Source organism: Aulostomus chinensis, chromosome 15, assembly GCF_037954235.1.
Source record: "Aulostomus chinensis isolate RoL2024-O1b breed Wild chromosome 15, RoL_Achi_v1.0, whole genome shotgun sequence".
Taxonomy (NCBI): Eukaryota; Metazoa; Chordata; class Actinopteri; order Syngnathiformes; family Aulostomidae; genus Aulostomus; species Aulostomus chinensis.
This window is the reverse complement of record NC_141334.1, coordinates 27,057,370-27,082,428: the sequence shown is the minus strand read 5'-3', so window position 1 is coordinate 27,082,428 and position 25,059 is coordinate 27,057,370. Positions and strand designations below refer to the sequence as shown.

The following is a 25,059-nucleotide window of genomic DNA, read 5'->3' as shown; positions in this document are numbered from 1 at the left end:
GGTGCAGTTAGTAAACCGGACGACCTGGGGGGTCTGGATTCCCCACAGGGGACTGAAAGACCAGGTATTCAGAACAAGTCCCTAAGTGCTTCATCAATCCGTGGTCTGACTGGCGAGAGGCCGGTACAGCCCAGCTTCCTACGCTCCTGGTGTTGGCGAGAACTCTGGATGAGCTGAGAAATGAGCTGTGAAAACACGGTTACAGCTGTCCAGGTCAGCCAACGATGGGTCGCGACCCAAAGCGGGTCTGGACCCGTTCTCATTGAGTCGCCGGTTGGTGGAGCCAAATGTGGTGAGTTTGATTTCAAAATTCAAACGCAGTCAGGGAGCGAAATCAACTAAACCATTTCCACCGGTGCAGCTCCTCACATCAATGCGGCCCCATTCTATTTAGCGGCAGCTGCACGTGCAGGTTCACCAGATGTGACGCATTAAATGCACCTGGAGCAGGTCAGGTCAGGTCTTTCAGTTTTATTACAAACAAATATCGTACAAAACACCTTTCAAACCAACCTTTTATTCACCAGAGGGGTTAAAACGATCCCACAGCCTTTGAGAGGACTTCCTCTCAATACTTATTTACATCACTGTTCACTTTCTGCGCTTAGCTCAGATGGACAGGTATTCGGTCCCCGTCCTGTCATGTACTCAGGTCAAAGACAGCAGGTGACAGGGCTTTGAGGGCAGCAGGGACCCGAGGCTCTGGCCTGCTGAGCTCTATAGTCCATGGAGGGTGGAGCTGATGATGTCCATGAAGGTGGCCTCCACACAGTAGCAGATCTGGACATCAGGGTCAAGTCCCCCCACGTCCTCGGCCGTCCTCTGGGGGAGTGTCAGCTTGGTGGAAGCCTCTCCTGGAGCCAGAGCCGCCTGTGGCTTCTCCCTCAGATAACGGAGGCCTGTCGATGACACCAAGACGCAGCGGTTAGGGTGCTGGCTCCTAGCTGTGGGGTCAGCCTGCCCTGAGGACCCTCACTGGCAGCTGTTGAGGTAAAGCCTCTTTCCTACTCAGGCAACCGATAGTCCAGCTTGCATATCGGTTAGCTTCATTAAACCTGATGCAGGTCAAGCAGCTGCTTCATCTCACTCTCTTCATCCATTCTGGATCAAGACTGAACAGCTGAGATGCTTCCACACGGGACCATGATGACCTCACTCAGTCAGCTGAGGTCTGTGTGTCTATCCTGAGATCCTGACGCTACGGGTACTTCTCCCCCTACCCTACGTAGAGATGTGCTCCTCCTCCCTGAGTCAACCTGCCACCTCCTGCTGGAGGAGCCAGAACATGCCGCAGGGATCACTTCTCATAACAAACACTGCAGTATCATTGTAACGGCACCGCGTGAACGACTGTACTTACGGGCGATGAGTGGGTCGATGTCTCTGGCTTTAGTGGCCACGTCGGAGGCACAAACCTGACCCACCTGCACCAGCAGGGCTGCCACGTCGTCGTAGAGGGGGGGGAAGGCCTGACAGAAGGCCACCAGGCATGGCAGGGTGGGCATGAAGAAGGAGAAGCGCTTCACTCGCGTCAGCACTGAAACACACACCCCAAACCTGAGTGAGAGCTACATCTAACGCTTCAGCGGAGCTGCACACTCCTTCAGCTGACTGAATGTTGCTGTGACAGACACAGACCAGATGGGGGCAGCAGAATGTAGTGAAACACATCAAACCTTGCTGTCGCCATAGAGAAGTGGAGCACTACTGCTACAAAATCTAGAAGGAGTGACGAGTGTGAGGCTGGTGGAACCCGACAGGCTGACCTGTGAGAAGAGTTCCCATGACACTGATGGCGAGTCGGGCCACACTGAGAGACTTGGGCAGCGCATACTGGGTGCACAGGTACGACAGCAGCTGGATTGCAAAGATCTGTGGACACAGCTACATTTAGGAAGTGCACACTATAAAAAATGAGAGTGACAGCAGCTCTGGAGCGAGCCAGAGGAAACACTCAGGTTCCGGAGGGAGGGGCTCACCTGCTTCTCCAGCTGGGGCTGGGCCAGCAGCTCTGGGATGAAGTCCAGACAGATATGGATGGAAGGGATGCCGGCCACGGTCAGAGGCAGCAGAGCTTGAGGGTAACCCTGACGGGGCGCCACAAAGGTAAAAGGAAGAATAAGGGATGAAAAAGGAAAGTGAACATTTGAGCAAGCAGCACATCCCTCTAACTGGTCGTGTGTGACGCAGCTGCAGCTCGGCAGAGCGGTCGAGGTGCTTTGATGAGGTCGCCGCATGGCTGCCTGCTGCATCACTATGAGCGTTAACCTGCCACTCTGAGAAGATGCGGCTCTCTTCACTCGAGCACCACATGGGACATTTACAGGATGGTGCTCATTTCAAACAGCCGCTTGGTGAACGGAGCATCCTGGTGCGTGGCAGCAGGCAGCCTGAAGGCGGTGCCACCGACTGCATCTCTTCCTCACAATCTTACCTGAAAGTGGACCAGTTTAGCGATGTTTGGGTCAGCGATGAACATCTGATGTAGGAGGCAACAGATGAGACACTGCACCTCCCTCAAGTCACTGAGCAAGCCTCCCTCTGGCTCTGCGTCCTTCACTCCGCCCCGGGCCCTGGGCCCCAGGATTCCTTGTTCCAGTTTCCCAGGCACGGGGCCCCTCATGCTCCTCAGCAGGCTGTCTGTGTTGGCTCCCAGCTGCTGCTCCTCTGAGGTGGGTAGACACACCTCCAGAAGAATCTGCACCGCTGCGCTCTCCTGGAGTTCAACACCAACAGAGGAGACAACAGAGGCGTATTGCTACAGGAATCCCTTCATCACTCTGACCTGCCGGTAGCTTGGCCAGGGTCCTTCAGTCGCGTGGCAGACGCTGACTGAATCTCATGACTGCTAATGCCTTGCTGATGGGACCAGGCACAGGTCTTCACACCAATGTCCAGTTTTCAGTGTCGCCAGACATGAAACAGCTGTTTTGTACATCCTGGCTCCCATATCAGCTGTTCTTTTCTCATTTGAGTGTCACAATGTCTTGATTGACATTATCATACCAAAGATGAGGAGAGACTAGCAGTCAAGGCTGAGAGAGAGAGACAGAGAGAGAGAGAGAGCGAGAGAGAGCGAGAGAGCAAGAGAGAGAGACAGAGAGAGCGCTCCACGAATGATACTCCCCTCAAACAAATGACACTCCTGTTTGCCAAGGTGCTGCAGTGGTTGAGGTACCTGAGCAGCTAGAAGGGCATTCTTCAGCTCCTCCCTGGTGACTTCAGGTGTCTCCGGCTGTCCAGGAACGCCCAGGTTGGACACGGTCTGGCTCTGTCTGTCAAAGTCAGCTGTCTCCTTCAGATGGCAGTGTAGGTGGGCTTTGGAGGCCAGCAGGTAGCCGTTGAGCATGTGAAGGACAATGTCCATCAAAGGAGGACACCTGGACAGGAAAACACACACACCTAGAGCTTCCATGTTTCCCATACAGAGACTTCATTTGGGCGGCCTGGCCAGGTAAACAGACACCTGCCCAGGGAGATAAAACCCATATTCCACAAGTTTTTGCTCACCAACATCATTAATATCCAGTGATGATGACCTCTGACCAGCGGCACACAGCTCATTTGCATAAAAGCTACTAACCTTTATTGCCAATTAAATTGGCTAAAAACCGTAACCTCAAATTTAGTGAACCTTTTCAGTCTAAATGTCAGCTGGATGGGAAGAGATCAACACACAGGCTAGACGCTAACAACCAGGTCAAGACTGCTTCCCCTCCTTCAGCCAGGAAGCAGCTGAGATCCAGACAGGCTTAGGGAGGCTTCTCTCAATGCAACGACACGTCTGCTGCTCTGACAGGAGCTGACAACTTTGTAAAAAGCTGAGAGAGACTGAAGTCAGTTCGGAAAAGTTCCTCATGTTTGGACTGATGTTCATGGGCTGACAGACAAGAGAAGCAGTCGTGATGACGGACATCAGTTGTGGTATAAACTGAGGAGTGTGTGTGTGAACCTGTACACCCTCTGGTCACAGCGCAGCACGATGAGAGGATCCACCATCAGGTCATTCTGAGTGTATCGCTGCTGCCTGAGCAGTTTCACTGAAGGTTGGAGGGCGTTCACCGTCATCACCCACAACCTGTAGCACAAACACACACACAAAATAACGGTCCCTGTGTCTTGTCTCTTGTCCCATCGTACAGTGCCAGGCAATAAGCTAAAACATCCCAACGCACAGGTCAATAGTGCTACACACTTGACTTGATTGATGTTTTAAAGCAACAAATGGGAGCTGCAGCTGAAGCTCAGCATTTTGGTTTTCAAGCCTTCGTCAAGATCTAAATATTTCAGCCGACCCCAGATTCCTGCCTCACTCTCTCCTCTCTGACCAGCGCTCAATAGTGACAATGTTACCCAGGCAGGGGCTCAGTTTCCTTCCCACAGCTCTTCTCCTTACAGAGCCCATGGGATGGATGCCACGTCTGCTCAGTGATTTGGTAACTGCTCCGGAGAACCCGGGGTCGGGGAAGGGTCACTCTCTTCTCACGAGAGTTCACCAGGGCTGACGGAGTGTCCTCACCCGCTACCTCTGATCCACTCTCACAATAATCACTGGATAAGCAGCCTGGGGTGACGAGAACAACTGCTGCTGCAGAGGTCTCCTTTAATCCATTTCCTGAGCTGAGCAGCCTCAGGGAGGTCGGCAGCAGGTGAAGTCCTACGTCCTTATTTGGGATTTAATTGATTGATTTTGAGGCCCACAGCCTAAGTGACAAACTAATAACTGTTAAAATCAGATGCTAATATCATGTCCTCTTTCGTTCCTTCGCCATGTCAACTAATTCGATGCTTGGACCAGGCGCTAGGATGTCGTACCTGCGGGGCATCACAGTGTTGAGGCCCATCCACAGCTTGTTGAGCGTCTGCAGGATGCGGCGAGGCACGGCGGGTTCCAGCAGCAGAGCCATGCTGGACGTGAGGGCCTCCGCGTAGGGGATTAGGTCTCCGGGTGAAAGCAGCGTCAAGTGCTCCAGGATCCGCATCAGCCGGGGGCTGCTGGCTGGTAACTTCTGGAAGGCTGACAGACAATTGTACTCAATACACAGACACCAAAAAGCAAGAGAGGATCCTGCCACATACATCACAACATCTGAGTTGTCAGGTTCACGAAGGTGGGATTCAAACACGAAAGAGTCACAACTCCAGACATGAACTAAGAGCAGGTCGATGATCCAGTTACTGAGCTGAAGTTCCACACTGACCACAAAGAGCCTGCTTGTGTGATTCAGTTGACACACTTGTTCACCTCCTGCCTCCAAGCGCACGGTCACACAGGAACTACACACAGGAACTACACACAGGAACTACACAGAGGAACTACACAGAGGAACTACACAGAGGAACTACACACAGGAACTACACACAGGAACTACACACAGGAACTACACAGAGGAACTACACAGAGGAACTACACACAGGAACTACACACAGGAACTACACACAGGAACTACACACAGGAACTACACACAGGAACTACACAGAGGAACTACACACAGGAACTACACACAGGAACTACACACAGGAACTACACAGAGGAACTACACACAGGAACTACACAGAGGAACTACACACAGGAACTACACAGAGGAACTACACAGAGGAACTACACACAGGAACTACACAGAGGAACTACACAGAGGAACTACACACAGGAACTACACACAGGAACTACACAGAGGAACTACACAGAGGAACTACACAGAGGAACTACACAGAGGAACTACACAGAGGAACTACACAGAGGAACTACACACAGGAACTACACACAGGAACTACACAGAGGAACTACACAGAGGAACTACACACAGGAACTACACACAGGAACTACACAGAGGAACTACACAGAGGAACTACACACAGGAACTACACACAGGAATTACACACAGGAACTACACACAGGAACTACACACAGGAACTACACACAGGAACTACACAGAGGAACTACACAGAGGAACTACACAGAGGAACTACACAGAGGAACTACACACAGGAACTACACAGAGGAACTACACACAGGAACTACACACAGGAACTACACAGAGGAACTACACACAGGAACTACACAGAGGAACTACACACAGGAACTACACAGAGGAACTACACACAGGAACTACACACAGGAACTACACACAGGAACTACACAGAGGAACTACACACAGGAACTACACACAGGAACTACACACAGGAACTACACACAGGAACTACACACAGGAACTACACACAGGAACTACACAGAGGAACTACACACAGGAACTACACACAGGAACTACACACAGGAACTACACACAGGAACTACACACAGGAACTACACAGAGGAATTACACAAGAGGAACTACACACAGGAACTACACAGAGGAACTACACACAGGAACTACACACAGGAACTACACACAGGAACTACACAGAGGAACTACACACAGGAACTACACAGAGGAACTACACAGAGGAACTACACACAGGAACTACACAGAGGAACTACACAGAGGAACTACACAGAGGAACTACACACAGGAACTACACAGAGGAACTACACACAGGAACTACACAGAGGAACTACACAGAGGAACTACACACAGGAACTACACAGAGGAACTACACAGAGGAACTACACACAGGAACTACACAGAGGAACTACACACAGGAACTACACAGAGGAACTACACAGAGGAACTACACACAGGAACTACACACAGGAACTACACAGAGGAACTACACACAGGAACTACACAGAGGAACTACACACAGGAACTACACAGAGGAACTACACACAGGAACTACACACAGGAACTACACACAGGAACTACACAGAGGAACTACACAGAGGAACTACACAGAGGAACTACACAGAGGAACTACACACAGGAACTACACACAGGAACTACACAGAGGAACTACACAGAGGAACTACACAGAGGAACTACACAGAGGAACTACACACAGGAACTACACACAGGAACTACACACAGGAACTACACACAGGAACTACACACAGGAACTACACACAGGAACTACACACAGGAACTACACACAGGAACTACACACAGGAACTACACACAGGAACTACACACAGGAACTACACACAGGAACTACACACAGCACACACCACTGCTCATCCCCTGAGCCTTTGGAATTCATCTCAGTGTCATACAGAGGTTTCCCCAAATGAGAAGCTGAGAACAGCAGCAAAGTCCTAACACTTTCCATTTCTTTCTGACTTCAGTGATTAGAGTGAGTGGTGCTGATGCTTACAGCAAGTCAGGGTTACTGGGAACATTTCTGAAAGTCTAACAGTGTGAAGCAGAAAGCCAAGGTGTTGAAACTGCTGGATCTCACCCTGGTGGAGCTGGCTCTGAGTGTATCTGCAGGTGTTGCTAGGGAGCATCATCCTCCTCAGCAGGGGCAGGGTCCCAGTCACCTCCTCCTCACACACCCAGTCCTCCACCAGACACAGGTGGGGGTAGTTGGTGGCCAGGAGCCTCAGCAGGGCAGAATGGAGACCTGGAAACATGCAAACAACAAGGAGCAGGGTTTGATGGGTTTCAACTCAGGAGCATTTCTGGGTGGTTTCATCAAAGGTGGCTGACAGAATACCAAGCACATTTGAAACCCTTCTGCTGGTAGTGACATTCAACTTATGTATATAGATAGAACCAAGCAGTCTGACCCCCGAGCTCCTGTTGTAGTCCCTGGGCCTGGGTGACCAGGTACTTAATGGGGATCTGGTCCATCAGGGCTGCTGAGTAGGACTTTGGCTTCTTCTGCATTAAAGCTTTCAAAAAGAAAGAGAAAATGAGCGGAGGAAGTGAAGCATTTGACAGAAAATATAACGGATGGGTGGATAGAAAACAGAGCACAAGTGTTTTCTTAGGCTGTGGAAGGACGGCGGAGCCTCTGTGCATTAGTGGAGGTAATATTTTTTATTGACGCCAAGTTCATTACCACTGCTTGATGGGCTTCATTACTCCTTCCTTGAAGGCTGCGGGAGCACTCGGGTAAACACAGCAATTAAAGAGATGGGCATAAACTCTCACATAAATCTGGCCTAATGAAGGGCAAGAGGAGAAGTCGTCATGGGAGGGAATAAACACTGACTAGGCTAACTGCTAATGCTCCATCTCACCTACAGCTGTCCTAGTTAGCTTCCCTCCCGCAGCCATTGTGCTTGGCTGTTTGTCAGCCCTCCACTTACTCGCTATGAAGCAGCCAACACGCAGCACCCAGAGAGAAAACAATGAATTCCACCGAGAGGCAACATCCTACAACTTAACAGAGGACAAATGCTGCCGCTTCCTCCCTCCATCCAAAACCCAGCAACTCCTTCAGTGGAGGAGGAGACCGTAGCACTTTAAACAAGCCAAAAAGATCAAATAGAGGAGATGGGCCGAGAGCAGAGGAGAGCCAGGCCCTGTACGTACCCAGCTGTTTGGTGCTAGCCAACAGGTTCTCCTCGTAGGACAGGATGTAGTAGAGGATGAGGAGCTGGGTGGTGATGGAGTAGCGCTGTCGTCCTCCTCGACTTTCCCCTTGCTACAGAGGAGACGCAACAACAGCTACAGATCCAGTTTCTAGAATACCTCAATTTTACACTCCAACCTCCATGCAACAGAAGTTACAATCACTAAGAAGCATACACTCCTCTCTGCTTGTGTTTGTTTGCCAGACTACAGTTGTTCCTCAGGGCTTGGATTCATTTTCATGTACTTTTAACTGTACTGGTACTGCAAAATCTTACGATACCTTGTTGTAACAATCCCCCTCCAAGCCGAGACCTCAGCTAGTCCTGGTCAGACAGCTACAGCAAGTCTTTTTCAAAGACAGATAACAATGAAACTAACAATGACAGTTTTAATCAAATGTAAAGTTCTCTGTCTATGAAATCCCCCGGCACTGATCGCGGCAAAAAGGGATTTCAAGAGGAGTTGGTAAAAATAACATATGAACTTCCATGAGTTACAGACAGAAATAACACGTTACCATAGTGAAGTGGTTAGAGGAGAGCTGTGAGGAACCAGCAGCAATAAGCCTTGGCTGCATCCTGCAGAGCGCAAACTACAAGAAGACGCCTGACTTCTAAAGTACTCATGTACTTGTTTGGATTCATCAATTACAGTAGTAATAACTGTGGACAAAGTACACAACCCCAATACTTGAGGCAATGCAAAAATACTTCCAGCCAAAAATTACTTCACTCCACATAAAATGTATAAAATTTTGTTCAGAAGGATGTATTCAAGTACTTCAACTAAAGTAAAAATCCGGCTGAAGTACTTTCCCTTAGATGGAGTTATACTTGAGTCGGAGTATTTATATACTTTGCCACCGCTGCTTGTCAGTAAGGAGACGCGACAGAGCCAGGAAGTAAACAGAGCCGCAGCGAGGCCCCAGGGAGGGGGACTCACCCCGGCAGAGGCCTGGAAGACATTGAGGATTTCCTGCTCGGTGATTGGCTGGTTGGTGGCCTCTGGGTTGGCCTTGGATGCTGGAGTCAGGATTGAGTTGATATAGGCGTCGATCAGGGGAATGAGCTGGGTGTGGATGGGGGTGGTGGTCTCACAGAGCTGCCGGTAGATCCAGTCCTGGAAAATGCACACAAGGACAACGCCGCAAGGCAAAGTAAAAGTTTCAAACAGAAATCTTGTCACTTTTTTCGATGCAGGTGGTGAAAAACTACGAAATCTACCTTGATGGAGACTTTGTGCTTGGTGAAGGCTCGGCTCCGCAACAGCTGGTAGATACAGTGGATGGGGAGGAATCCTGCGATGTTGGCACTTAAGCTGTTGGTCACTGCAACCCTCACAGCATGGGCTGTAACCACCTGCACAGCCGCAACAGTACACAACTCAACTTAGGCAAAGAACACTTCCAGATACGTGCAGTCCACTTCCCATCAGAGCGAGAAACACAACCTAAACACATGAAGTACCCGCGCATGCTGCATATGATCTGAACGGCAGGATGTGAGTTGACAGGAGGAGCAAGGAGCTCCTCCATCACCGTCTCTCTCTGCCGTTACCGTGCCTACTCGTAGAAAGGCGAGTTCATCAGTGCAAGCATGAGGGTACCTGAGGGGGGATTCTGTACCCACCTGTTCAGTGAAGATCTCCTGAGTGAAGATGGTCTTCATCTTGCTTAGAGAGCTCGGTTTGATGGCAATCTAAGGAGCGTTGGCACAAGAGACATGAGCATTGACAGCGGAGGGTTTAACATGAGTGAAAACAACCTGCAGGCAACAGTGCTGGTATTTTGTAATTCCCTCCTTTCATATTTCATAAGCAGCACTCTACATGGCAGGCACAACCCTGAATTGATAGGCTTGCCCTCAGGGTGGAAACAAACAGGCTCTAAATCCAATTACATTGCACATCTGAGTGGAAAATACACTGAGACAGGAAAACTACTTAACACACATGCAGGAAACAATCATGTACTTAATAAGTAATAAAACGGCAAATTGGCCACAGGGTACAGAGCGTCTTTGAGAATGTGTGCATGCTGCAAGAGTTTCCTCAGCGATATCGTCTCACTGTGTCACTGCTGCAGTGGAGGAGTGGGGCCAGTGGCTGGCCAGCCAGACTGATGTATTGATCACTCACCCTCCCCCACATCTTACCTTCATCCCCAAAGTAGAGCACACCAACTCAATAATGGAGCTGAGCTGGTTGCTATGGAAATACATGGCAACCAGTAATAGCATCTCTCCAAAAGAAGCCGATACGCCTGCAGCACTGTAAGGGGGAGGACACACACATGGATGGGAGACAACTTGTTGGTAATCCTACATCTTACAGGACAGAAACTAGACACACACACACACACACACACGTCTGAGACTACATCCCTTCAGTTTTGTTTTTGTGCACCACTGCAGTTGTAACTTGCATGCTGCAGCCATAGTTCCATCTAAACAAGCAACAACTGAGTCAGAGCTGGTGGAGTTGATCACTGCCCGTGCAGGTCTTAATCCAAATGGATCACACAGGATCCACATGAGCCACAGGAAAATATATGGCAACAGATGGTTCTCATCTAAGAGCTTTTGCTCCAATTCATCTCGCTGTCCATTTAGACCAGAGAACTGGGAACTGAGGTCTATATGTGAAAAGCACAAGCGCATCCTGAGCTTCTTCGCACCTCTCGAAGTATTCCTCCTCCTTGATCATCCAGCTGAGCCACATGACCATCAGCTGCTCCTGCTCTGGCGTGCTGGAGACGGAAGATAATGTTCAATCTCAATACAACAAAGACCTGCACTTTTTTGTGGTCAAGTAGGTGGAAAGGTCACAGGCACAGAAATATTTTGACAGCAGGAATCAGTAGCCTTGCGTACCTGACCAGAGTCGGGAAGGCCAGCAGCTTGCAGAAGGACAGGGAGACGAAGCGAACGCCAGCGGGAGTAGCTGGAGGTCGGCTGGTCATCAGCTGCAGGAGCTGCTCTGCCTCTTCATCGGTAGGTCTGAACAGGATCACGTACATGGGTGGTCTTGAAAACTTTGGAAGTGGGATTTCCTAAAATCCCCAATTCACTGGCCCTGCTCAGTTTGACCAAGTAACGGTTCCTTGTAAACTGAGCAGCAGTTCAGATGGAGGCTGCTGGAGGCAGGAGCCCCAGAGACCATCACTGCTGCTCCAAAGAGAGTCTAGACTCAACTAAACACACGTTTGTGTTTCAAACGGTTGGAGACATCTGGTCTGTTCATGGGGAGATTCTCTGATAACTGATGTGTGTTGAAAGATCACTCTGGAGCAGAAAAATCTTCAGAAATGTGATGTGCGGATCTTAGCGCTCAGGAACAGCAGGCCACGATCTAAACCTCCTCTATCCAAAGAGTAAGCTAGCAGCAGCTACTTCTTGATACTGTTAAAGGATGTAAGTGAACAACCAAAATAACGAAGGTTAACAAACCAGACAGGCTCCTTCTTACCTGAGGCCAGCGATGCCCATGAGGGCACAGTAGAGTCGGAGCAGAGCGCTGGCCTTCACCACATGCTCCTCTCTGAGGCCGGAATATCCTGAAGCTGCTTCCCCGTCCATGTCACCGTCATTGGGCATGTGAGTGCTGCGTGAGCGGGGTAGGATGGCCACCAGCTCCAACAGCAGCTGCCTGCGCATCTGCCAGAGCACTGAGCTGCTTTCTCTTTTCCTCTGGTGAGAAAAAAACTTCTTGTTTGATACAAGATTTTAACATTTAATCACGATTGATTTATTTTCTGGCAATAAATCAATCGATTAGCCAGCAATTTATGCATTTAAGCCAAGGTTTGAGTTATAATTCCGAGTAGGGAATGCTCAGTACATGGAGAGTATTTCACTTTACACAGTGCGAGCAGCAGAGCTTTATTGTCTGTAAAGAGACAAAAGAAACAAACAAACAGATGATGGCATTTGTGATGAAAGGCTGCTTGTAAAAAGGTGTTTGCCCTCCATAACCTGCCAGAAATGCCAGCAGATACAGAGATGCATGATTCCATTTTTATCTCTTGTGATATTTCAAATGTTAGATTATGTTTGGGAACACACAGGGGCTGCCCCTTCTGAAAGACACCAGGGCAAGGAGAGGGGCGTGACCAGGTCGCAGGTCACGTTTGAAGTTGAATGTCAACTCTGTGACAGGGAATATCTTACATTCACAACAGAGGCCCAGGCAGTGCAGCTCCTAGCATCAGCACTACGATACTGCCAGCAGGCAGCAAGTCCCAGCAGCTCTGTTGTTTGAAGTGTCCTGTGAGTGTGTTTTTTGGTTTAGGAGGGTGACAAGGAGAAGCTCAGGCTGGCACAGCAGGAGCTGACGAGGCTGCAGCAGGCAGGGAGGGTAAGAAAGGACAGCGGGGCGTGAACTGCAACAGAGCTACACAGGGGAGGTATAAGAAATGTCACGGCTGCTCAGGGAAGAGTGGCCAGGTTGGCATGGTGACGGACAAGACCAATGTTTCTGGACACAGGTGTCCACCCTGCTCCAACGCCTGTCCCCCCTCCACAGACTCAGCTGCCCCACCCCCCCCCATACTTCCATTATTTCAAAACACGTTTTGTTAGACAAATTCTTGGAATAAGTCTGATGTATTGAAGCCTTTCAGTCTCTTTGTAGCAGCAGGTATGGATCCACTGACTGACTTGTGGAGCGCCTTTCTACCACAGCACCACTCAGAGCTTTACAGTGCATCGCATTCTCTCTCACACACACACACACACTCACACACACACGGTGGAGCTGCCACGCAGCGAGCCAACCTTGCTCATCAGGAGCAATTAGGAGTTCAGCAGCTCGCTCAAGGACACTTCAGCACAGTCACTGGGGGGTGTGAGGATCGAACCAGCAACTGCCCCCAAATGAGACCTAAAGAGTGATCTGAGGTGATTCACCTGTTGGCCATTGCGAATGAACATGCTGAACCAGGTCCGGACTTTACTGTTGGTGCCCAGCAGTAAGCCGCTGACGTAGGAGACCAGGGGGCTGACCGCCTCATCTGCTGTATCCGGTTTGTAGTCCAGAGTCAAAGCCACGCCCAGACCAGGCAGGTGGCATTCCTCCACCTGGTGACACACACGGTGCACTACATTAATGTTGTAAGTACAACTGTTTGAGGATTTCAATTTAATGTTGACGTTGAGTTGAGAGGTTGTGTCTTTTGATACATGGACCCAGTTTTCCTCAATTCAACAAACATCCCTCATAAAAACCATGCAATGAAATCACAGTCCACCCCTTTTGCTCGTCATCCTCAGAACATTCATCAGTGTTTGGTCAAGAAAATATCAAACGATCTTGGTGTGCATCGATTACACGCATGAACTTGAAGCCACTCAGAGAATGCATGGCACTTTTGTGTTGCCTAATCAAAGCCTCCAGCAGCCATGAGTGGACCGCCAGGTCATCCAGTCTTCTATCAAAATAAGAAAACCTTCAGTTTCTAACCTCGATGAAGTCTGTGTGAAATGAGAGAAACATGAAATGTTGGCATGGGTTCGGCTGGCAGTGACCTTTGGGAACTCAAAACTGTGAGTGAAACCATGAATATCATTATTGATGTCAAAATCACTGTGTGAAGACTACAAGAGCTGAACTGGGAGGGGCGTCACTGACCACCATAGCTCGGATGCTGAGCGCCTGCGAGGGGTTCATCTGGCACAGCTGCCTGAGGGCTTCAGTTCGCCGGCGCCCACCAACACTCTCCTCGTCCTGGCGCTCTCCGTTCTTGATCAGACCTCTGCACACTGCAAACACACGCACGCGGGTCATCAACACCATGAACAAGTCATTTTAAAACAGGCCCTTGATCTGTTGTGAATGTAAACGTTGATGGAAAAAGCCTGATCCAATCTTCCCTGTTCTTTCCCAAGACAAACTCGCCGTGGCTGAAGCAATGCGGTTCACGGAGCAGTTTGTTCTGCTCTGCGTCGCTGATGTCTTTGCTGAATGACAATGAAAGAATCTGGACTCCTGATCAGTTTCCTTGCCTGGAACGGCTCCTGAGTCACTTCATCACAGCCAGGAGCGTGAGCTCTCCTTCCAGTGCACAGAGCTCGATGCTCCCGGGCAAACCCATTTCCAACACTTCCCCTTTCATTGCACCTGATTCAGTGGAACAAGGTCTTTGCAGGTAACAAAGCCACAGGAGGCCTGGGTGTTGATCGCTACACAACCCACACAAACAAGCGATTGACCTTGATGGAAGCCTGAGTGTGACCTGGACCCAGCACACAGAGCTGGGCTGAGACAACATGGTGGACCAATCAAAGGTTATCAATGATACTGATCAGAGGAAACTGTTCAACTCAAGGATAAAACAAGCAATCGTAACCTGATGCAGCATTGCAAGTGTATGAGGGTCCAGGAGGAGACCAGGTCCTGTCCCTCACCCTTTGCATTAATTCATAGTCTATAAGCCACAAATTGTTTTCATCATTGTAAATTGTCATTGTGTGATATGTGCTGATATGTTGTGTACTTGTGACATCTGCGTCAGTCCCGGGGGAGGATGTCCCTCCCCCAGGACTCTGCCATTTCTCCATGTTAAAAGGGTTTTTCCTCCCCCTGGTGAGGGTCTGAGGGCAGAGGCTGTCCTGTGTGTACAGACTGAAGAACCAAGGCCTTCCTCCGCCCCACCAGGAAGGCTCCTCTCATCAACCACCTGAAGCTGCTCCTGGCTGTCAACCAGCCACTCAGCTCGCATGCAGTGAGCTAACAGCATGAGCAGCACTGCAAGAGAAGATCTTTACCTTCATTGAAGCTGTCAGGAACGTTGGCAACCAGCAGGCACAGAAACCAGTCTCCATTGCGGACGTGCAGCAGAGCCTCTGCTACGTCCACGATAGGCAGCAGGGAGGGCAGCTCTGTCCACACGAGATAAAGAGGAGCTGAAGCCTTCATCACACAAGACGACGATCTCAGGTCGGCTCTGCACGCCTACAATGTCACTGTATGTTGCTGGTTGGGTGGATAAGTGTTCTTTTATCCATTCGATCTATCATTGCAAAAGAGTTGGAAACTTTCCACGGGAATTAACTTCAAAAGAACAAATGAAAAGGTAATTAACAAGAATAACTTGGATATTTAGGGTTAATCTGTGCTCGACTGCACTGTTTCCAACTGTCAGTGCTCTGAGGTCACGTTCAACGCCACTGACGCTCACCGACCCAACCAGTTTCTGCAGCAGTGGCGGTGAAAACTTCCTCTAAGTTCAGCTACATGAGAGCATCGATACTTTCTTCCCAGCAATGGAGGACAGAAGTAATTAAATTCGGAACCACTTTGCTACTGGCAGTAACCAACCGTGACCAGCGGAGTTTATAGAGGGCGAAACCATTTTCTGCTCACTGTAGTCAAAGCACCATCTAGTCTTTGTTTACAGGCGTGTTCCTGCTTTCACACTGAACAAATTTAAGACCATTTTGAAATGCACAGATATTTCTAGATGTCAACGTTAAATGTATAAAAAGTTGAGGATATTTACGTTAACAAGACTGAAAAAGTGTTTTCCGACTGATTCCTTGTCTGTGCAGCAACTTCATCTCTTCAACCGCCGCATCACCCCCTCGTGGGGAATTCTGTATCATGAGCTGATCCTGCAACCTTTTCAATTCACAAAATGGTCGACCCAACAACACCACGTTTCCCCACCTTTTAGTAAAACTATTAGGAGGATGAAAGCAGCTGCGTACCTGCTTGCAGAATGCAGAGAACATCTGCCACCTCTTCCAAGTACACGGGGCTCTCAAAGAGCTCGGAAGACTTCAAGAAGAACTCTCCGTTGGAGTCTGCCACCTAGGAGACAAGATGAGGTGCCTGAGCAGCAGGGTAGTTGTCGTGCTGGGAGATGGCGAAGGGAGAGCGGTGATCTGGATGCCAAACTAAGCTTTAATAGAGAGGCTCGCTTCCTTTGTCCAGGACCCATTTCTACACCCAAGATATTCTAAACCTTTCAAGACTTCACTTGTCTCTGTTCAAGCAGCAACCAGGTCAACCTAGCAGCTCAGCCTTAAGCTCCTCTGGTCAGTGAACGGTCACTGACACCCTCTCGTTAAGCTGGAGCTTGGAAACCAAAGCTGCATAAGAGAACTCTTCAGTAGGTTTTTGTCATGACTTCACGTACTGGCCTTAACAAGATCCCAAAAAATGTCTTGGTGGAAGATTTCCTGCTAGCACACTGATATTCTAAATCTCTACTGAGAAAAGAAAAATGAGCCATTGAATTCTGATGATGTCAATGGAGGGAGGGGCTTCTGACTGCACCTTGTTCATGATGGCCAGCAGCTCGCTGAGGGTCAGACGGAGTCTTCTGAGGGGGTCGCTGTGCTCAAACTCCAGGGTCAGGCCATGCTGGAGTTGGGACACCAGGATGCTCTCTACGTTTGAGCCCCCGGCCTTGTGCCTGGCAGAGGGCATGATGGCACATTAGTATGCTTCTAGAAACAGGCAAAGTAGTCTGGGAAGGTTCTCGGCCACCCAGGTCACAGTCAACCTGTCAACAGGTGCATCCTACGCTGCAGCATGAAACATGTACCTGAGCTGCTGCTCCTTCCTTGCATCCTGCTCCAAGGCGTGGAAGTCCACAGACAACAGCGCTACAATGGAGTTGACAGCTTCAACCCCAGAGAGCAGGCGGAGGATCAGCTTCTTGTCTTGAGCCCAGGTCTGGCTCTGATCAGCTGGAGCACAAAGAGCCATCCGGACCAGGCAAGGGAGCAGCAGCCTGAGCTCCGGGTCGCTCAGGGCAGCCAGGCGCTGGACGTCCACCTTCTGCATGGCTTCAAAAGCGTAAGGGCTGACAAACTGCAGCCCCGAGCTGTCGCCCACCCCTCTGCTTCCACGCCACATCGGCAACCTGGGCAGACAGAGCGAGTTGGTCCGGATCCTGCCGAAGCACGAAGCTGCCAGAAGCTGCCAGAAACTGCTACGGGCTACAGCGACGTTGTGCACAATCTGACCTGTTAATTTCTTACTTCATCAACTCTGCATTTGTCAGATAAAAAGTAGAACTGATGATTGGCCTGATCTTTAGATGGATGCAACTAGATAAAGTTAGGGGTTACCATGACAATGTTGCTAACAGAAGTGGCTAAGTGATGCTTGAGACTGACATGGAGATTCACGCTAAATGGAATAAAGGGAAGCTTAACTAACCTTTAAACTAATGTGAGATTTACCTACTCAAAGATAAAATATAACCTCGCCAGGAGGGGTCGGAAATCTTAGGTGGAGGTTCAATACAGCTTGGCCCACTAGCATGCTACTAGCATAAGTTAGCTAACCCTAACGCTAAGCTAACTTTCTACATAATAACCGCGTGACGTCCGCTGCAGCTGTTGCAACGTATTTTTCAAGCGAAGAGCTCAAATGTTCTTACCTGGCTGTTCAGGACGACACCTGGCGTCTTTCTAAATAATCTTCAGGTCGGAGGCCTCCAGACCTCGGAGCGGCACCGTTAGCCTCTGTAAGCAAGAGCCGAGATGCTAAGCTAATGTCTGACAGAGGAAGTCGTGGTTTCTGGAGCCGAGACGTTTGAGAAAACGTTGAGCATCGTAGCGCTCACGCCCCGACCACCACAGCCGAGGGGAGCCCTGTCTTTCTTCACTTCTAGCAGCAGGAACCAGTGTCGCTGTGACGGGGGGGTCAGGCGGGGACGGTGGACGCGTGCTGGCTGTGTCTGACTGGCTGGGCGGCTCAGCCTCTTCGGACACCCGTCGGCGGGGGCGCCTCAGACAGCTGGGACGGTCTTTCACTTGCAGGAGAGCTTTGCTTCAGTTCAGCCTTTTTAGCTCCTGCAGTAAATAGGAGGAAAAAGTCCTCGAAATAGCAACGATTGGACTGCCGTAAGCTCACCTGAGCAGGTGGAAAATCTGGTCCTGTGTTAAAGAATGAGCGCCATTAACCTGCTGAAGCTGAGACCCGCGGATGAGCCACGGAACGACGTGACACCGAATGGAAGCAAGTGACACAACGATGTGAAACAATCGCCTGTCCAGTCAGGACGTTTCCAAAAGTACATTTATTTTTGAGGACCGACAAAAATCTGGGAGTGAGTGACAGCCGGGGGGGGGGGGGGGGTGTGACCTCAGCTGACTGGTGGCAGGAGCCTCAACAAGACCAGCAGATCAGCATCCAGGACTCAGACTGAGAGAACAAGTTGGTTCATAGGACTGACACACACACACACACACACACACACACACACACACACACACACAAAAGAGCAACAAGCACAGAGAAATAAGTTGACACACTTTATTCCTAAAACAGACGCCGCACCACCAACTGCTGGCATGGCGTTCATATATAATTATTTATATATATATATTGCCGTTTGTTTTTTGTGTCTAAATGTGTGGTATAAAATACTATACACAACAATGTACCTCTTCATTTGAACACAGTGAAGTTCATTGCTGTACAAGGGTTGTGTAGCTACAGCTTTGCTGTAAGTCCATCATGCTCAAAGTCATGAAACATAATTCTCCACTCTAATTCTTCTGTACAATGTGACAATACAAATATTCTGTCTCCATTACAAAAAATAATACTCTAAAAGCAACCTACTGGGACTTCAATTTTTCTGGGAGGTTTTTTCCTGGTTGTTTTTTGAAGTAAGACGGTTACATATATCTTCGACCAATTGCTTTAAAGCAGGAAGGTGATATAAACCTTCTCCATTTTTTATATATAAAAGAGGTTAAGAAATAAGACAAATTATACATTTAAAAACTTACAATAAATAAGATAGATGCAGGCATTTCGTTTGGAGACTTTCACCCAAAGGAATAAAAAGGAATTTCAGGTCTTAAAACTCTTGTCCTTGATCAAATATGTCCCTTTACCACTTTACAGGTAGACATCTTTCCAGATACAGACTGGCCAGTGACTGTGCTGCCGCCACGCTGCTTACATGACAACCAATCTGTCATTCTCTCACGTTCATTCACGCCCCCCCCCCCCCATGTGCAGGTCTTCGAGCCCCACGGGGAACAAGAGGGGTCCAGTGCTCTGGTCTGGTTCCAGCCGTCTCCTTCAGTCTGGGTGAACCCCGGTGCAGTTGTCCTCCTTCCCTCTCTTCTGGTCTTGGTTACAACATGTTCATGATGAAGTTGTACATCTGGTTGAGCACCACGAAGTGAATGGGCAGACACGACCGTCTGTCCTGTGTTGCTGGGTCACACGTCAGCCAGGAGAGGGCGTTGTACTGCTCCAGCACAAATCTGTCCAGACAACAGAAGGAACGTTTGCGGGGGAGTTAGTTTAGCTGTCAGCACCGCCAGTCACCGACATCCACGCGGGTGACCCTGACCTCACACTCGGAGGATGCGGTCCTGGGATACAAGTAACTACTACAAGACAGCAGCGGAGCGAATGAGCAGCAAACTCGGTCCCGTTTACCTGAGGACATCTGAAGTCTGGTTGGAGTCGAGGGGGTGGGAGTGTTTGCTGTGCAGCAGTTCGTCTGATTGCACTGAAGACACGTGGAGGTGCAAGGAGGCCTGAGAGAGAGAGAAACAGAGAGAAGGAGGGAGGGAGGGAGGCGGTGTCAAGAGCACTATAATGGAGTCATCACCTTTCACCTAAAGAATGAGGCTCTCAGCCGTGATGGCAGCATCGGGTCTGCAGCCACAGTCACGGCAGTCAGAGCCGCGCGTCACACGTCTGACATTTGTTGACACACTTGCTGAGGTGATGTCACATTACAAATGTCAGACAGGCAAAAACGTCTACCAGCCTCCCGTCGAGGGTACAGCAGGACAGGTAAGACCTGGACTGAACTATGGACTGGACTGGACTGGACTGGACTGAAATATCCCTTTTCAGTGCAAACATCTTTGAAAGTACTGGTGGCACAACTGGTTTCCTGTCGGTGCGTGTCAGCGTGTTTTAAGGTCGTCATGAATCCAGTGTGCAGCTACTCCACATCCAAGCTGGCAAAAGTATAAAGATGAAACACAGATTAAATTTACTTGAACTTTAACAAATTCATTTCTTCACATTCAACATTCCAAACTCTAATCTACTTCATGTCCCAACAGCCAAAGTTCAGTTCTGGATCATTTTTCTGCGCTCAGTGAAAGAGGTCCGGTCCTGGCGGTGCTTCTCTCAGACCGGCTGTTGTTGAGGTTGACAGTGTGTGATGGATGTTCGAACCACAGCGGTTCCCTTAGGTGCACTAACATGTGACTGACCATCATGTGAGAGGGCGGAGCCTGGTACCTTGAGGAAGAGAGGACACTGGTTCTGAGCCTGCGGACAGGCTGACCAGAACCAGTCAGGTAGTGGGCCCGCTTTGGCCGTGGACACAAAGTAGCCGAGGGCGAGGGGCTGCTGCAGGAGGTTTGGAACCTCTTCATGAGACTCCATGCGGTCGGTACTCTGACCCTGCACACCACAAACTCAAGGTTAGCACCGGCCATCTTCACGAGCCGATACACACAAGAACCCTCTTCAGTTACATCAGCACCACCACCCAATGTCACTGACTACACTCCATCACGATGCCTCACCTTGCTGCCATCACCCCCGTGGTGGTAATGGGAGCCAGGAGAGTGTACAGGGGAAGTGGTGGGGGAGATGTTGATGATGTCCGGGTCCACCAACTCATTCTCCTGGTCCAGCAGGTCAAAGATCCCGATGGCATCAGACCCATCTGAGGAGTACAGCAGAACCGTTGCACAGGTTCGTGAGGGGTGATGAGGAAGCAGTTCTACCTCGCTGACCTGAACCGTTTGTGTCAGTACACGAATGGTAATTTGCGTTTAACCTTTAACCTTGGCAAGTGTTAGGTAACATTATATTTAAACATGGAGCGATCTGAAGGCAGTTGAGAGTGACGCTGTTCTGGGGAGCGTGTGGGTTTACACGACTACGACACCGACTCCAGATGGGCCTGAGAAGTAAACAGGAAGGACTGACACAAACAGTTGAGATGGAAAATCTCAGTCAGAGCAGCAACTGCAGAGAGTTTCAGGCCAGTGGACGAGATCAGAGAGGTGGTCTCAGGTTAATGAGAGCAGAGCTGCAGCTGACCTGTGGTGGCGTTGAGAATGTCGATGTTGGGGTCGATGTTAGTGTAGTTGGAGCTGGCCACTTGGACGAAGGCAGAGGTGGGGAACACCAGGATGTGAGTGCAGGAGGTGTCCTGGGGGGTGCTCAGCTGCGACGTCTGCATGTTCAGGGTGGTGCTGCGGCCAAAGACCGAGCCCGTCGACACCGAGTCTGATGGGCCCGCAGAGAGAAGAATCACGTTAATAGACAGCAACTAAACCCAACATCCCTCCACTTCTGGTTCTGACTCTGAGGCCAACCATTTACACAGGACACACACAGAAACCGAAGTCAAAATTCTTCAGTATACGTTTAACTACAACGAGCTTCAACTTCAGCACCGGTTTGAGACTACAACAGTTCACCCGACCTTCCATCGGCATGGCGGTGGGTGGATGACGACTGCGTTCTCATTTTTGGGTGAACTATCCCTTTCATTTTTATGATTTTACATTTAGATTTCTTTCTTTTTTAAGCTGTCCTGGTCTGGACAACAACAGCTATTATTGAATTTCACAGGTCCTCCATGTTTTCCGTGACCTATGAACCTTGAGGTACATCGCGCTGTCACCGCTCGGCCCACAGCTGCAGAGAGACGTGGATGTGAACGAGCCGCTACGGCTCCACCTCACAGTGGCGTGAGAGTGATTCCTGTCTGTTACCTGACCGTGTTTCCATCATTCATCAGACCGCTGGGACTGTGATGGTGATGTGGGTTACAGTCCTGGAGAGGACTCTCATTTGTCTTATAGAGAGAGGCCAGCGGTGGAGGACGCCTATGATCCACCACGCCAACCCACATGGCCACCAGAATTCAGCGTAACCCAGCACCGCACACTCCTCAAGTAGTCCCCAACAAAATCATCAGTCAGAATAATTCTGCAGTGAGAACACCGCCATGACAGAGCACACGGAGGGAAGCGTTGGGTTTCTGATGCTCTTGGGCTTCATGTTTGCGCCCAAAACTAATTACTCCATTATTGATTGATTCTCACCAATTTTAGCAGATTTCATTTCACTGCAAGGTACTCAGGAGCTAATCAGGTATAATTGTGCTTGAAAATGATTCCCTTCCACACACTTTCAAAATGAATTCAACAACTCATCAAATATTAACAACTATTTTTCAAAACTGCCACCATAAACAATCCAGCGTGTGAGGAGGTTTCTGATGTTTCAGCTGCAGAAACATTGACTGCTCTGCACCAAAGAGCCTTGCTAATACTCCCTTCTAGGTGTCTAGGAAGTACATGTGCCCAGCATTGCTCAACGCCGTCCTGCTATGGTGCCCTGACAGGCCCCACCCCCCTACCCTCCCAATCCCCCACTCCCAAAATAAACCCATTGATCTGGCGCTCCATCACCCTGCAGATCAATGAGTGTGCGAGAGGCAGTGCTTTATGAGAGAGAAGGTACATGATCTTCCCTGCCATCCATCGACTCTGGACAAGGAGCTGACACGCATTGTGATATGCAGCTGCTATCTATCATGGAGCACACACACACACACACATACACACGCGCGCGCACGCACACACACACACACACCTATCTTTGTAGAATAATGCCACTCAATGAGACGGGCACATTAAGCGGATTAATTAGTGGATTCATTTTCTCCATCTTGTGCACACGTTGTACCTGGCATGATGATGAAGGATCCCTGGGGCTCCATGGCAACCAAGCATACACTCAGGATGCTGGGGGTATCTGAGGCAGAGATGCCGCACATTCTACACATTTCCTTCAGACGGCGACTCAGCGACTGAAGGTTTCTTCTGCTCAACAGAATACTCCAGTCTGGGGGGTCAGGCGGGGACACAGATTGAGTGACAGAAAACACAACAGCAGTATCAGAGGGGTCATGCCAAAACCTGCAAACGAGACCACCCCCCTTACCTTTCAGTTCCCCATGCCCTATCCTGCCCAGTCGTCCAATCACCACTCTCCAGGGAACTGATGTCATCTGTACCAGACCCAAGCACCAATCCCACAGTTTCTGCAGGCCAAGCCGCCGAACGGTGCCCTTTTTCCTCCTCGCCCTGAAACACACACACACACACACACAGATTTGAGAGGTTATTCAGAACAAATGACAGGTGTCTCGTGTGAAGGTGAGACTCTAAAGGAGTGTGTATGTGTGTGTGGGTGTGTTTGTTTGACAGCTATGTGCTCTTCCTCTCAAACCTAATTTGTACTTCAGCTAAAAGACAGCTAGCATGAAGGGAATGATGTAGAAATCACAGTTTTGACGGAGCCGACACACAGACGCTGGTGACAGCTGTCACACACCTTGTGTAAGGTCACAGACATTTGTCATGAGGGGCATATTTACCAAGACAAGATCTACTAAAACTCAACAAAACAAAATAGTGATGATGTACGACCCATCGTGCCTGGGAGAGGAAAACACGTGGCCGTAGAGGTGCACTCACGGCAGGTGACAGTGGGTTTTACCTGTTGGGAACGTCTATGTTGATGATGCAAGTCTCCAGGAGTTCCCCATACAGGTCCGTGCAGGTAGCAAGGAGCCAGCGCTGGTCGTGGGACAGACAGTACCCCACAAACAGCACGTTGTATTTCTGCGATGCCTCACCGAATGTCTCTCCGAGCTCTGTCTGCTTGTCTTTTACCGGTGCGAGGATGAACGGAGGCGTGTACAGGCGCAAACACTCCGGCCGCTGCAGAATGACAGGTGATGTCAAAGGCAGATGGTAAGTCTACAAAAAGGGATGCTGCACGTGTACATTTTGCACACACTTGATTTGACAGTTGCAGGAAATCTTGTTTTTCTATTTTTGTAAGCATAGAACTCTCATCCAAGCTGCTGTTCTCCAAGCAAGGCTGTTCAAGCTTTGCCAGTGCGTTGAGGGGGAGCGGTAGCGCTGGCTGCAAGGACGGAAGTCAACTGAATTGGGTCTTGATTTAACGCACCCCTTTTGTCTAAACCTAGAGTCCAGATCCCATTATGGAGTTCTCAGGGAGCTAACCAAGCAGATAATGGAAAGAAAACTCGAGAGTAGCAGAGGGTTACAAGTTCTCCTGGTCCTGTTCCAGCAAAAAAATCTATCTGATTGTGTTTGCGGTGGCATTCTGAACACTGGTGTTAAAAGGGTCATATCAGGTCAGAGCACCATTGGCTGGAGAGCCCAAAAGCATAAGCCTCTGTTTGCTCACCCACCAATCAGAGAACAAAGCTTGAACATGTATGCTAACCCTCGATTTCAGTAGGTGGCTGCTACAGATTAGCCGGTTAGCACAACAACTGTATCTGCTCTTCCTAATCACGGGGAGCAATGCAGCTGCTACACACTTACCTCTGGGCTCTTCAGCGCTGTGTCAATGGCTAAACCGGGGCCGAAGCCTGTCAGCGACTTGACATTGGTGGAGGTAGGCAGTGGCCGTCTACACTGAGCGAAGACAGAGAAGGCTAAAGACTTGAGGTGCTGGGCGTACAAATGACGGTCTTCACCTCGCACTGGCTGGAGCAGGTACTGGCAGGGGACAATCTGAGGTAACAAGACAGGGGGAGGAGGCT

General features: G+C 49.7%; 2 protein-coding genes across 3 annotated transcripts in view; both read right to left on the bottom strand.

Moving 5' to 3' along the window:
* Nucleotides 1–457: 457 nt before the first annotated feature.
* ints2 (integrator complex subunit 2) lies at nucleotides 458–18,474 on the bottom strand. Of its 2 annotated transcripts, none has more exons than XM_086179213.1 (25): nucleotides 17,845–18,471; nucleotides 17,002–17,322; nucleotides 16,731–16,869; nucleotides 16,160–16,262; nucleotides 15,218–15,331; nucleotides 14,082–14,212; nucleotides 13,361–13,531; nucleotides 11,922–12,142; nucleotides 11,327–11,452; nucleotides 11,131–11,202; nucleotides 10,610–10,724; nucleotides 10,085–10,153; nucleotides 9,680–9,814; nucleotides 9,399–9,575; nucleotides 8,415–8,526; nucleotides 7,664–7,768; nucleotides 7,333–7,497; nucleotides 4,816–5,017; nucleotides 3,953–4,078; nucleotides 3,179–3,380; nucleotides 2,435–2,716; nucleotides 1,980–2,087; nucleotides 1,767–1,872; nucleotides 1,361–1,537; nucleotides 458–899 (listed from the first exon to the last, which is right to left on the bottom strand). In XM_086179213.1, the coding sequence occupies exons 2-25, from the start codon at nucleotides 17,313–17,315 to the stop codon at nucleotides 718–720; spliced, it is 3,654 nt and encodes a 1,217-aa protein (XP_086035339.1). In that variant the 5' UTR covers nucleotides 17,316–17,322; nucleotides 17,845–18,471; the 3' UTR covers nucleotides 458–717. The 2 variants fall into 2 exon arrangements, with proteins under 2 accessions (XP_086035339.1, XP_086035340.1); XM_086179214.1 differs by lacking the exon at nucleotides 458–899 and adding an exon at nucleotides 911–1,266 and having other exon boundaries at nucleotides 17,845–18,474.
* Nucleotides 18,475–18,653: 179 nt separating this feature from the next.
* The window catches only part of med13a (mediator complex subunit 13a), a 94,792-nt gene continuing 88,386 nt past the window's right edge, over nucleotides 18,654–25,059 (bottom strand). The window contains exons 22-30 of the mRNA XM_086179212.1: nucleotides 24,839–25,030; nucleotides 23,979–24,202; nucleotides 23,421–23,563; nucleotides 23,163–23,321; nucleotides 21,504–21,692; nucleotides 20,981–21,123; nucleotides 20,691–20,855; nucleotides 19,869–19,969; nucleotides 18,654–19,690 (exon numbers count right to left, since the gene is read on the bottom strand). Coding sequence (XP_086035338.1) covers nucleotides 19,558–19,690; nucleotides 19,869–19,969; nucleotides 20,691–20,855; nucleotides 20,981–21,123; nucleotides 21,504–21,692; nucleotides 23,163–23,321; nucleotides 23,421–23,563; nucleotides 23,979–24,202; nucleotides 24,839–25,030 — 1,449 coding nt within the window. The 3' untranslated portion in view covers nucleotides 18,654–19,557. The remainder of the gene's footprint in view (nucleotides 19,691–19,868; nucleotides 19,970–20,690; nucleotides 20,856–20,980; nucleotides 21,124–21,503; nucleotides 21,693–23,162; nucleotides 23,322–23,420; nucleotides 23,564–23,978; nucleotides 24,203–24,838; nucleotides 25,031–25,059) is intronic.